The following is a 13,150-nucleotide window of genomic DNA, read 5'->3' on the forward strand; positions in this document are numbered from 1 at the left end:
GCCTCAGTGTTGCGACATTTATAACACAAACAGTGAGAGGAATTTTGTGAGTACAATTAAGACTGAGTTCCTGAGATGATTTTGTTTCAGACTCACTTGGTAATGACAGCCATCTTATTAATAGTCAAAACTTACGGAAATATAATTTTGCTGTGCAGATGCTCCTGTTATTATTACTATTGCTGATAACCTAACCTTTAATTTGGGTCAGTATCAATTCTACTGATTTGAAATGACAGCGAAAAGGTGCCAGCCTAATGACTGAATGCTTTTGTCGGCTCACTGATTTTGTATAAGGGTAACTGTGGGTTAAGGAAAGATATTAGATCCATAAGCTCCCAACTTTTAAATTTAACATTTTGATGCTAATGTCAATCTCCTCTTTTTGCTTTGGCATGGTAGCTGTATAGTCAACAACAACAGTACGGCATGCAGCATTATGAGGAATAACTGTTGATGTGCAAACCATTTAGCTTGACTGACCTCATGTGCCAATCCTCTGGCCAAGAGAATGACATTCAGGCAACACACAACAGCAATAACAGATAAAATATTAACCTCACAACTTCAATAAAGGAAACCAAATAACATATAAAAGCATAATGAAGGATTGCACAGGGCAGCAAGTTGCCTGAAACTACAGTACAGTGCAAGCAGAAACTGGTGAAGGGATAAGGGGGGGGGGGGGGGGGGGGTCTCATGACCGCAAGTGGTTCCTTTTGTTACAGGTGTTTTGGGATTGACTGAATATGTGCTATGCCTTCTTCATGAGCTTCAATCCCGTTACTTCCTTCATAGATGTCAACCCTAAAATAATTTTGAACAGACTGTGCATATGTGTTAGAATATTTTTGTGTTTGCTCTGAAGGCCAGTATCGAGAAACTCAGCAATACTTTTAGACTTGCTCAATGCCTCGACTATATGGTGATCATTTATCTTTACTTCATGCATTATTTAAAAATGGATTCAACACTGTTAAAATAGGAAGTTTTGGCTAAATAATATAACAGAAAAGGTAACAGATATTTTTGAACAAAATTTAGTAGCTAATGCATTTTAGTAATACCATTACTGATTCACTGTGCATCTCAGAATGTTGTCATTTGTGGTGGGATTTGAATATAAAAAAGAACTACAGCATCCTTGAAATCACTTTTTTAATTCCATATAAATAATATTCTAAGACAAATACATAAAAATAAATAATAATCTAATACTGACTTTTTTCTGAAGTGTGTGATTTCACACACAATCTTTCTTTCAAGGAATCTATGGCAACACATCAGTACAATAATGACTAGAATGGTGTTACAACATTAAAGTAAAACAGTGTAAAAAGACAGATTACAGACTACACATTAGTGCATTGAACAGGAACACAAACTACTTCATGTATTCTTTAAGCTCAAATATTCAGTAGCCCATATTGCTTAGCTACAGTTTTAAACTTATTGTGATGTTATGTCTTTTGCAATAGTGAGGAATGATTTTTTTAAAAAAAGAATGAGGATGATATCCTTTTGCTTGGAAGCAAGCGCTATAAGCAAATGCACACAAGGAATTGTAAAGCTACATAAAAAAAGAGACATCTCAGATCATCACATGTTTGGACTCTTCGTCATCCAAGCGATCTTGTTCTGATGTCAGGAAGAGATTGTTGAGCTTGTTCCTGATAACTTCATCTGACGACTTCTCAGATGGTTGTGTTGCATTCTTGAAAGATGTTGGCTCACCAAGGTCCGGTTCTATATCATGAGCATACCTAAGAAAAAAGGCTTGTTTACAAACATTTTCATTTGTGCTGTCAAGAACATATATCAAACTGACAAATTTTAAACAGTTTTTAAATTTTTATTTCTATATTTTGATTCCCCCATTCAAGCCATATAACATCAACAATCCAGTGAAGGCCTTCCTCACATCCCCATGCAGTTCATGTGTACAATGCATGCTAGTGAAGTAGATTGAGGGTGAAAAGATTTAAAGAAAAAAAAGTGTTTCCACAGTATTCTTAAGCAAAAGCTTCAGACAGTCACAGAAGCAGAAGGTGATTTTGTTACTTCACAACTGCCTGAAGAAATACAATAATAACAAAACAATAACACCAGTCAGTCATGAAATTTGGCCTACATATCACACATTCACAGGAACAATTTTCATAAATGGATGAGAGTTTCCTTGCCGTTCTGTAAATTCATTTTCAGTGTATTAGAACATTTAGATTATAGATATTTCTTTTTGGTATTCAGACCTCAAGACTAACTTACTGATTACATTGTTAATTAAAAAAATATCTGTACCAGGTTTCCTAAATTGCTGTTAAAATATTCATTCGAGTGTATTATACTTGATTAGCTCACCCTAGTAGCGAGAAATGCCTCACTGTTTTAGGTGGCTCTCAGGAGGCAGAGAATTTGCTGTGCTGGCATTTGTTGCTGCCATTTGGTGCTTATGTGCCTCACATGAAATACCTGGAGGTGAGTGAGTGGCTTTCCAAATTTTTGTTCATTTTTTCCTTCCTACAACTCCCATTATCATAAAACATTTTTTAGAATTGGCATTTCATTTAGTGGAGAAAAAGAACTGAGTGTGTATTGAAAACCAGTTAGGTAAAATGTGCAAAAGGTAAACAGGGAAAGTTGTTCTGAGCACCTGAACAGGTAAGCAAACACAAGCACTCTGAAGATGAGAAATTGCTCTTACCTTAATTTCCAGTCACATAAATGAAAAGACACATGTTAATTATGTCTGATTAAACATACTACACTCCACATTTTAAATAAATAAAAAATGGATGTTCTCATGAAACTGAAAATACTTTAAAATAATGTTGCTCTTCCCCAACACTTTAAGGGCCATATCAAATTTTCAGTATTTCATTGTTAGAGGGAGCAGCTCAGTAGGTAATTCAGAGCTGCTATACTGCTATCAAAGAAAACCAATTTGGTTACATTGCACCATTTTCAGAACATACAAAAAGCAAGTGCTCCACACATAACCAAGGAAAAACACATTTCATGCAGACCTGTACAAGGCAGGAAGCAACATGGACAGTAAAACTGTAGGTGGATGACAGTATGTAAAACGATGCTAATGAGTCTATAGGTGCATACTAGCAAAAACTTGAACTATAAATTGACTTTATGCATCTTCCTACACACTTAGGTTCAATAACTTTTGCTCTTTGCATGTCTGCTGATTTTGGTGGTAAAAATTTAAAAATTTAGTGGTCTTTGCATATGTCCATTCATTAAAGCGATATAGAACAATATGCTAGCATAAGCCAACACACAGAAATTGCATCAGCCATCAGTCAGTACCACTCCTTGTATCATTTTCCAATGTGTGTGTGTGTGTGTGTGTGTGTGTGTGTGTGTGTTTGTGTTTGTGTTCTCCAGAATATAACGTAATCAGTTCTTATCATCCACCTGCATAGTAATGGGACACTTAGTTAATTACAGTTTGATTTCAAAAGACCTCTTGTACTGAGGCTGTTACTTACTGAGTACATAATAAAATTTAAAAAAAATACAATCTACATCTACACAGATACTCCAGAAGCCACCGTATGGTGCATGGCAGAGAGTACCCTATACCACTGCTAGCCATGCCAGCACTGTGGCCTAGTTTACACCATATTTTAAATATGTAGTATGATGCTAAGCTGATATGGTGTATATTTTGTGATGATGTCATTGCAGCTATATTACACTATTGATAAGAATAATGTGTGGAGTTCACACATATACATCTTGCAGGCATCTGTTTAAGAAATTGGCAATACTGAACTCGCTTTTAGTACATTTACAACTCGAGGAAATTTGTTGTCAGCAATCTTTCGGAGCTTTAGGATGATACTGGTATAATAATAGAAGAAAAAATTATCTGCACTTTGCTCAGTCTAACTCTGGGACATAAAAGAATGAAACAAACATTTGTGCAACTTTTGTTACTTATAGTGCTCAAAGATGGCAGTTGCTATGTGTGTGGGAACTCTGCTTATGTGAAAGTGTTAGAGTTTTGCTGTCTATGTCTGATGAAGGACTAAGTTCGATAGCTGGATAACATCTAACAGTCATTTTCACTGTGCCTGCCTGCCTGCCACTAACAACCTCCACTATGTGGTGAGTGGCAATCTATCCTTGTCATATCATTTTTACTTGATTCTGGATTTTCCATTGTTGGATTAAACCTACAAAACTCTCTGAGAATCTGCCCAAGGAAATAAAATGTCTTGGAGAAACAAGAAGTGTTTTCAAATGTAGATTAAAGAAAACAATTCCCTAAATACCATAGAGCAATTCCTGAATAAGTATTTAGGTTACAATCCTATAACTGATTAGCATATAGACACATAAATATTTTTTTAACTGTCTATTCAATCTTTTATTCGTTTGAACACATTCCATATCATAATGTTTATTGTGAATATGACGTATGGAACATGGAACTGGAGAAAGCTTTAATTTCCTTATCCATATTGGTATTATCTTTTTTTGTATCATCAACCTTGTTTGCAGTAACACATTACCAGTTTGTTCATTTCCTTGGTTTAAATAGTGTGTCTGTTTTGTTTCATTTCTGTAAGTGAATGTGTGTGTATTCATGTTGAAATTTAGTAATTATGTTCACTGCGCTACACGTTTCTCAATTGTGGACGTTTGCCTGATCAAATATTTTGTACAAATTGGTATGTGATCCAGTTATCCATGGAGTATGAATAAAGAAAATGCAGTAAACTCCCCTTAACATGAACTCACTTAAGATGAACACTCAGTTAGTATGAACAAAACTGCGGCCCTGGCACCAAAGTACATGATCTTATAGAAAGTTTCAACAGTTAACATGAATTTTGTTCAGCATGAATTATGAACTTTTTTTTATAGTCCACTGAATCATTAGATTTTATCATTTAACCCAAAGTTTCAATGCTTTTCTCCCCCCTCCCCCTCCCCCCCTCCCTTGTTTTACTGCTAGAGCTGCTTGATGATATTGCTTGGCAGTCATGATCAACAAAGACAGCAACGCTTTTTTGTTCTATAAAAGGGAACAATTACGAGTAACATTAAAGTTGCAAGCAGAAAGAGGGGAGTGATAGCCAAGACAAAGCAGACAAGCAAAGATCTGCAAATAAAATTGAAACTTCTAGAGGAAGTAGACCATGGTGTATTGGAGAAACACAGGATTGCAGAAAACTATGCACTTTTCAAACCTACTTTATCCGCAATACTTAAAGACCATGAAATTCTTAATGCTGCATTCGGTTCCAGACACAAACCTATGCGACTGCACTGTGCTAAGCAAGAATATGTTGAAACTTTACTTCACATGCACACTTCCATAGTACTTTCAACTGAACCTACATTTGAGTCAAAAGCAAACAAGACTGTAAAAAATAAAAAAAAATTAGACACTCGCAATTTCAGTTGTTCTGCTGGTTGGTTGGTTGGTTCAAAATGAGCTGCTCAATTTCACCACCAGTGATTTGCGAGGGAGCAAATGAAGCTGATGGAAGAGGAGGAAAAAAACAGGCTGCATGAATTTGACCAAGTGAGAGAAAAATAAAACTTGTGTGATGTCTACATATCGTCTTTTCCCAAGTCGCACCCTCCAAATAAAAGGCAACATGTGCCATGGTGAAGCAGTCAGTAAACAGTGCTTACTTGTAGTATTTGTATCAAATTCAGATAGTAGTGATAAACACCTTCCTTGAATGATCAGTAAATCTGAGAAACCTCATTGTTTTAAGAACATGGACACTGATACTTTACCTTACACCTACTCTCAATATAAGAAAGCATGAATCGACAGGTCGTCATTCCATAAGTGACTTCATTTATACAGTCAAACAGTAACCTAGAATAGGTATGTTCTAACACTGCACAATGTTAGAGCTCATAATATATATTGTCTTAACTAATGTGAAGCTCCAGTCCCTCCTCCTCTCCCCCCCCCCCCCCTCCCCCACCCATTCCCATCAAATATAAAAAGTTATCTACAGCCTTTGGAGGAGGAGGATATTAGTGGTTAACGTCCCGTCGACAACGAGGTCATTAGAGACGGAGCGCAAGCTCGGGTGAGGGAAGGATGGGGAAGGAAATCGGCCGTGCCCTTTCAAAGGAACCATCCCGGCATCTGCCTGAAGCGATTTAGGGAAATCACGGAAAACCTAAATCAGGATGGCCGGAGACGGGATTGAACCGTCGTCCTCCCGAATGCAAGTCCAGTGTGCTAACCACTGCACCACCTCGCTCGGTATCTACAGCCTTTGGATCAAGGTGTTACTGCCCTTATATAGAGGTCTTAGCAAGCAACTTGCGAGAGCTGCAATTTCCATTGCTGAAAAGAAGATGGAAATAATTACTTTGAGAGTGCTTGATGCAATAAAAACTTTTGTCACATTCTGGAAATCCACTTCATCATAACACAATGGAAACTGTTTTAGCAAACCCTGTACACACAAAAGACACTAATCCTATTGAAAACTTAGATGGTGGTAACAATACTATTTTACCCAACAAATGGAATATTCTACAAAGCATTGTGGACCTGGGAATACCTTTGATGTAAAGACAATTGTGTCTGATATGCAAGAAATGTCATCATAAGAGAGAGGGGAGGACAATATTACTCTGCCTACCAGCTAGGAAGTGTTGCATGCCTCTAACACTTTCAACATTTTGCTGCAACATCTGAAATGGTCACTAGTATTATGAACCCACGAGTAAGTCTGCTGTGAAGTTACAGGTAACTTTGGTCCCATATGCAACAGCACAACGTACAAGATTTTTTTGCCACAAAATGATCTGCGAGTACCATTTTTCAAGTTACAGTACAATACCGGTAATTAACGCGAGCCTTTTTCCTTGTCACATTCATTTTCTGTGTTATTGTTGCAAACTATTGTTGTTAAAAGGATTGGTGTAACACTGTAAACCTTCTTTTTAATTTTCCTAGATAAGGGAATAAGAGATACAGTAGTGTTTTCTATGATGATATATGTAATTTGCTGTAGTGCTTATATACTGTAAATGGTTAATGTGTAGAAAAAACATCAATGAAAAATTAAAATTTTGAGTTCCTCGTAAACATGATTTATTTTAAACATGAACTCTAGATTTTTTGGTTCTTTGAGATTTGTGTTAATGAGGGTTTACTGTAGCAGTATATATTTGTGCCCAAATAATATATCACAAATTGTATAATTGACACCATACCTATCATTCATATTCATGTCAATCACTAAGACAGGTATACCAAACAAAGCTATAAGTGCGATGCTCAGTCCAATCATCATGAAATTACCAATGTTTTGGAAGGAGAAATGAATACTAAGGTTAACAAAATTTGAAAGCCAGTCTGTCATTCCACATGATTATTGATAAATCAAAGACTTCTTTTCAGTTCTTTTCCCTATGACAAAGAAAGCCAAATTTCAACAACAAAATGCTTCAAAAGAACACCTGCAGAAAATACCTACATGTAGTATTAGGTAAGAAATTGAGCAGCACAACTATATAGACTTTATTACATCATCATCATCATCATCATCATCATCATCCAATTTGATCACTTGGTGATGTGGCCTCTTGGAGTCAGTGTGCAACATATGATCCCCACAGATTCTTCCATTTCTACCTATCTTGAGATTCCCATTGCCAGTTCAATCTGGCTCTCTTTCTTGTCTCTGCCCCATCTGTTGGGTGGTCTTCCCCTTTGTCATTTTTTGTAAATTTGGCTCCAATCTAGTACTAGTTTTGACCACCAGCCATCTTATCTTTCAGCAACATGACCAGCCCCCTGGCATTGTAAGGTATTGACTCTTTCCATCATCATCATGTTACTGATGCTTGTTCTCTGTCTGACATCAACTGCTTTCTCTCTTTGTGTAGCCCAACACTGATCTTTCCATTCCTCTTTGCATTACTGTTAGTTTTCTAACAACAAATTCATTTAATGTCCATGTCTCACAGCCATACGTTTTACTGGCTGTATACAAACAATGGAAAATCCAGAATGGTATAATATTATGAAAAGGATCGATTGCCTTCTCACGGCATAATAAGAGATATTCAGTCGCAATCCCTTTCAAAATCTTGTCATTACTGGCAGTATACATTGGTCAGAACTGTTTTCTTCAGCTCTGCTGGCATCTTAGACTTCTAAACTTATCTTCCATAAACTTTCCATTGTAATTTAATATGTCAAAATGTTTCTGGTTTCATATTTTCAAGATGAACCAGATAGACTTAATCTGTGACCCTTTGCGGCTACTTGCTTCAAACAGATATATTTCCCTCTGGTGTCCACTCAGTCATGATCTTGGTTTCATCGCATTTCATTTTTAGACTGACTTCAGAGCAGACTAAAGCAAGTTCACTACCCAGTATTTGAAGTTCTTCTTACTATTTGCAAATAGATCATCATCAAAAAAACCTCAGGTTATTTAATCTCTTTCCCAAAATTTGTTTTCTTTTGTTTTCCAATCCAGTTAAGAGATTACTTTATCTAGGACTGCTGAAAATAGTTTTGGAAATGTAGAGTCATTTTGTTTTACACCTCTCCTTAATGGAAAATTCATTTCTGTTCTGTTACGAGCCTGACAGAAACTGATTGAACTGAACATCTCTTCAAAATCTATAGAGACAAGCTACATGGGTAAACCATACTCATTTGTTCTACTAACTGTTTCATGTAGAGTGAGGATATGATCAACAGTACTAAACCCTCCGAAGAACCCAGGTTGTTCAATGAGCTGGCCCATGTCAAGCGTAGTGCTCAATCTGCTACTCAAAATTCTAGTAAAAACTTTGCACAGTATGGCTGATAGGGTGACAGTTCTTTATACCTTTAGCACAACCTTTCTTGTGTATTATAGTTATTTTGGCTTCATTCCAATCTCATGGTAATTTTCCACTGTGCAAACAACTTGAAAATAGTTTAGGTAGATGCTTTATAGCTTCCTCATGCATCAACTTGAAAATATCAACTGAGATGTCATTACTACCTGGAGCAGTTGCTTTTTTATCTTGTCTATAGTATGTTTGACTGATGAGGGAATAATTTCTGAGATTTGGGAAACAAGGGCATCCAATTCACTTTACTGTAAACGTTATCATAAAAATTCTCAATATATTCAAGTATTTCTTTCTCATCTGTAATTCAGGTTTGATCAGTGTCCAATGTTATTAGCTGATTCTTTCCAATCATAAGCTTCTTTTTGGCTATATTTAAATTAGATTTCTTCTCGAGACTGGCTTTTAGTGTATCTGCTTCATACATTTTGATGTCTTCTTTCATGCTTTTTCACAGAGTCTTGTACAGGTCTTTATATTCTGTCTTATATTTGTCTGGTTCTACTTTCCATTTTCTCTTGTCCATCAAACTTATCATTTTATTTGTCAGCTTCTTTGGCAGGTTTAAAATTTGCACAAGCTGCCCACTTCTTCAGCTGTTGTGACCAGTACTTTTGTTACTTCTTCTGCTTCACATTCTTTTAATTTTCTCTTAGTTCTTTCTTGAAATTCCTCTTTCCATTCTTTCTGAAATTTTCTTTTTCCTTTAATTAAGTTCAATTTTTTATTTCTGTATTCAATTCAAATCTTGCTCCTAATAATTAATAATCACTGTTTGTACTGAACCTATTCAGCAGAGAGACATCTTTAATGTTTTGAGACACACTGGTAAGAATGAGGCCTATTTCATTTTTCAGTTTAAACTTAGGAGCCCACCAAATCTATTTGTGATCAGGGTGCTTCATGAAGAACATATTCATAAGAGGCGCTTGGCATTAGAGTCATCAATTATTAATTTATAACCCGTGCAGAATTGCCCCTTCAGGCACCTCCTCAGGATGTGGATCGGGGAAAGCCTCCTAGATAAGGTGGCACTGGGGGTGAACAAAAACTAGTAGCATGAGTGGCATCTTACACCAGAGGAATGACCAGCCGAAGGCATCTGTACTCCACATTAAGTCTGGAAAATAATATCACCAATCCATACTGAAGAAAGTGTGGAGATTATGCTTTTCGCCTTTGACTCATGATATTTGACAGCAAGGTAAAATGTCCCAGAGTTAAATTAGCCCCTCATTTGAATCTCTGGACGGGAGCTGTTTTAGTGTCACAAAATCCTAAGTCTACAAAATGGGACAAGTAATGTTTTCAAATATGGACACACAATTGCTGTTCGTTAGCAGTAGATGACAGAATGACAGAAACAGTAGGTGAATTAGAAAAAATTAACTGGATCATTGTTGGCTGAAGTGACATATGTTGTAAAGGTGAGAACTGCCTTCGACTGAATTCAGGAAATCTGTTCTATTACTGTGGTGAACCAAATGGAGTTGAGTTTTTAGTAAACAAAACCATAGCAGACAAGGTAGTAGTATTAGAACAAATTTCGCACAAAATTGCACGTTTGGTCCTCAAAAAATCAGAAATGTATAAAATCTGAATAGTTCAAGACTGGAAGAACACACATACAAGCTAACAAAAAACCCCATTACACTATATACTTAAGAAAACTATTCCTAAGACAATAACAGAACCCATGTAACACACTAAAAGAGTAAATCAAAAGGTAAAATTTGGGAGCTATTCAGGAATAAACTGAGGAAGGAAGCAGTAACCAACTTTCAACTAACAATGGGGCATGCCTGCCTAGGCCAACATCTATAAATCTTAGGAGTACTTCTCACAAATGGATGTCCTATTTGCAAAACTGTTGTTATGGGTTCAGATCATCTACTCATATGCTCAGGTTTGGATGTAGAAATATGACAGGAAGCCTACATCTGCAAATTATACTGGGACACCAGAAACAATATTGTTTAACTTTTTGCAACCTTTGCTTCATTATTACATTTACTTCTTTAAGTTATTATATACAAGCACAAATTTTACTGGGATGCCAGATACTGTATGCTATAACTTTTCTTTAACTTATTGTTGTGACTTGGACACACAACACAAGCAAGAATGTTAGTACAACTTTATCAGACTGTGACACATATGTCAACCACCATAACATGCACTGAACACAATAAGATAACACAAATGTATGGACGCAGTAATAACATGATAACTCAGCATGAGCATAGCAGAGGGTTTAAATGGGCACTTGCCCGTGGCGGGCTCTATTGAAAGTTCGCAATATTGCTCCTCCATGGCTTAGCCCTGCGAATGACAACACACTGCTACTGCATGCAGCTTTCAAAGGTGCACGCATTACGTCATTCCTCTTCCTTTGGTGAACAACTCGGATTCGCAAGATGTTTATGGTGTACTCCTCTGCAAGTCTCTGTCTGAAATGAGCTGATACTGTGGCATATGGTCGGAAGTACTTGGGGTGCGGGCAATGCCGCAGTCCACCTTCTTGTGTCAATCCAAATGTGATGGCAGGGCAAACTGCATTTCCCCACAGCTCCACAGCCTGGTGGTGGTGGTGGTGGTGGTGGTGGTGGTGGTGGTGCCCTGCAGTTGATGGCTGAGGCAGAGGAGACATCTCTGGTGTGGACAGTGGCTGCATCGATACTGATACTGATATTGGAAAAGTTGCACCAGGTTCATCCACCAGTGATGGGGGACCCCTCATATGTTGTGGCAGGGACCCCATCACATCACATGATCCGTTGAGTGATGCAGACTGACACGGCATGGCGAAGTCAGTGTCACGGCTGGGTTGTCCAGTCGTCCACACACAGGCACAACTGGTTGTAATTACATGCACAGAGGCCCTCCTCCATACAGAGGTCACAGAGACAGTGGCCGTGGCATCAGGAGAAGATGGCAGGAATCTATTTTGGGTGACAACCAAAGCCACATGCCCAGTCACTTCAGGCCGGAAATGGGATGATGGCTGCACTGGTTGGCATCCCTGGCCAGGCCGCAGGAGTGTCCAGAGTTGATGCCCATGAAGGAGTTCAGCGGGGCTGTTGTTGCCAAAGGGCAAGAATGATAGGAAGACATAAACTGACCCAAGGCAACATCAGACAGGGACCCAGTCACATACTTTCTCATTTGCGTTTTGAATGTTCTAACTAATCTTTTGGCCTCATCATTGGACTGTGTGTGGCAGGATGGGACAAAAATGTGGCGAATCTTGTGAGCATTGCAGGAGGAGGCAAATTCCTGTGGCACAAACTGTGGGCCATTATCAGAGATCAATGTTACCAGAAGTCCTTCAATGAAAAAATTTTTCGACAGGACTGCCACAGTGGCAGATTATTTATTTATTTCATTAACAGTACAGAAGAACCTACCAGCTTGAAATGTAAGGAGGGTCAGATGCTTCTAAATCTAACAGCAAAGACTTCTTATTATTACAATCTCATTGGATTACAGTTGTTAATGCTTTTTTAATAATATAAAGAACATAATATATAAAAATTTCTCTAAGGTTACAGAGAACTGAAAGCGTAACAATTGTTTAGGTGTCACGGTGGCAGAGGCTGAAGTTGATGGGCAATGAACAACATATAGGAACCGACAAAATGTATCAATTACTATTAGCAGCATGCATTAGGAAACGGCTGGAGAAACCGATATGGAGATGGTCCCAGGCCTGCAAAAGTTGTGGCCACAGAGACAATGTTGGCCATGGGGCAGCTTGCTGCAGTGCACATTGAGAACATGCCATCAAAATGAGTGATGTTGCCATCCAAACAAGGCCAAAGAACATAACAGCAGGCTAAGGCCTTGGTGCGTGAGCGCCGCAACCCCCACCCCCCCCCCCCCCTCCCCTCCCCCCTCCCAGTGACCAGGATGCAGCAATCACAGGATCTCTGGATGGAGAGCCGAGGGAGCCATTATGTGAGGAGCTCAATATTCTGTATCAAGGGGTAGAACACCATCAATGACAGAGAAATGATGCTGAAACATGTAGTAGTTTGAAGGGGGTCAAACGCCTGTGACAGAGGCGCCTCAGGCCAACCATGTTGTACGCAATGTATCATTTTCCATAAAACTGGATTGACAGCACTGGCCTGTGTGACTCGAGTGCCATGGGGTGGAAGGGAATCTCATAGTTGTACCGAGAGGGGAACAGTGCCCAACACTGAAGGTGATGCACTGCTTTGTGTGGCAATAATGCTGGGGGGTTAAGCAATGAAACTAACAACTTGTGATCCATGATGAGATGGAATTTTAC

At 38.2% G+C, this 13,150-nt stretch overlaps 1 protein-coding gene and 1 non-coding gene across 3 annotated transcripts in view; both read right to left on the reverse strand.

The window, feature by feature from the left end:
- Positions 1-1,223: 1,223 nt before the first annotated feature.
- The window catches only part of LOC126481575 (kinesin-associated protein 3), a 206,948-nt gene continuing 195,021 nt past the window's right edge, over positions 1,224-13,150 (reverse strand). The window contains exon 17 of one of the 2 annotated variants that reach the window (XM_050105432.1): positions 1,224-1,763. In XM_050105432.1, coding sequence (XP_049961389.1) covers positions 1,592-1,763 — 172 coding nt within the window. In that variant the 3' untranslated portion in view covers positions 1,224-1,591. The remainder of the gene's footprint in view (positions 1,764-13,150) is intronic. The other variant, XM_050105434.1, reaches the window with a different exon arrangement.
- On the reverse strand, positions 6,182-6,254 carry Trnaa-ugc (transfer RNA alanine (anticodon UGC)). The gene has a single exon. It is a non-coding gene; the product is annotated as a tRNA-Ala (tRNA).

Source organism: Schistocerca serialis, chromosome 5 (genome assembly GCF_023864345.2).
Source record: "Schistocerca serialis cubense isolate TAMUIC-IGC-003099 chromosome 5, iqSchSeri2.2, whole genome shotgun sequence".
In the NCBI taxonomy this organism is placed as follows: Eukaryota; Metazoa; Arthropoda; class Insecta; order Orthoptera; family Acrididae; genus Schistocerca; species Schistocerca serialis.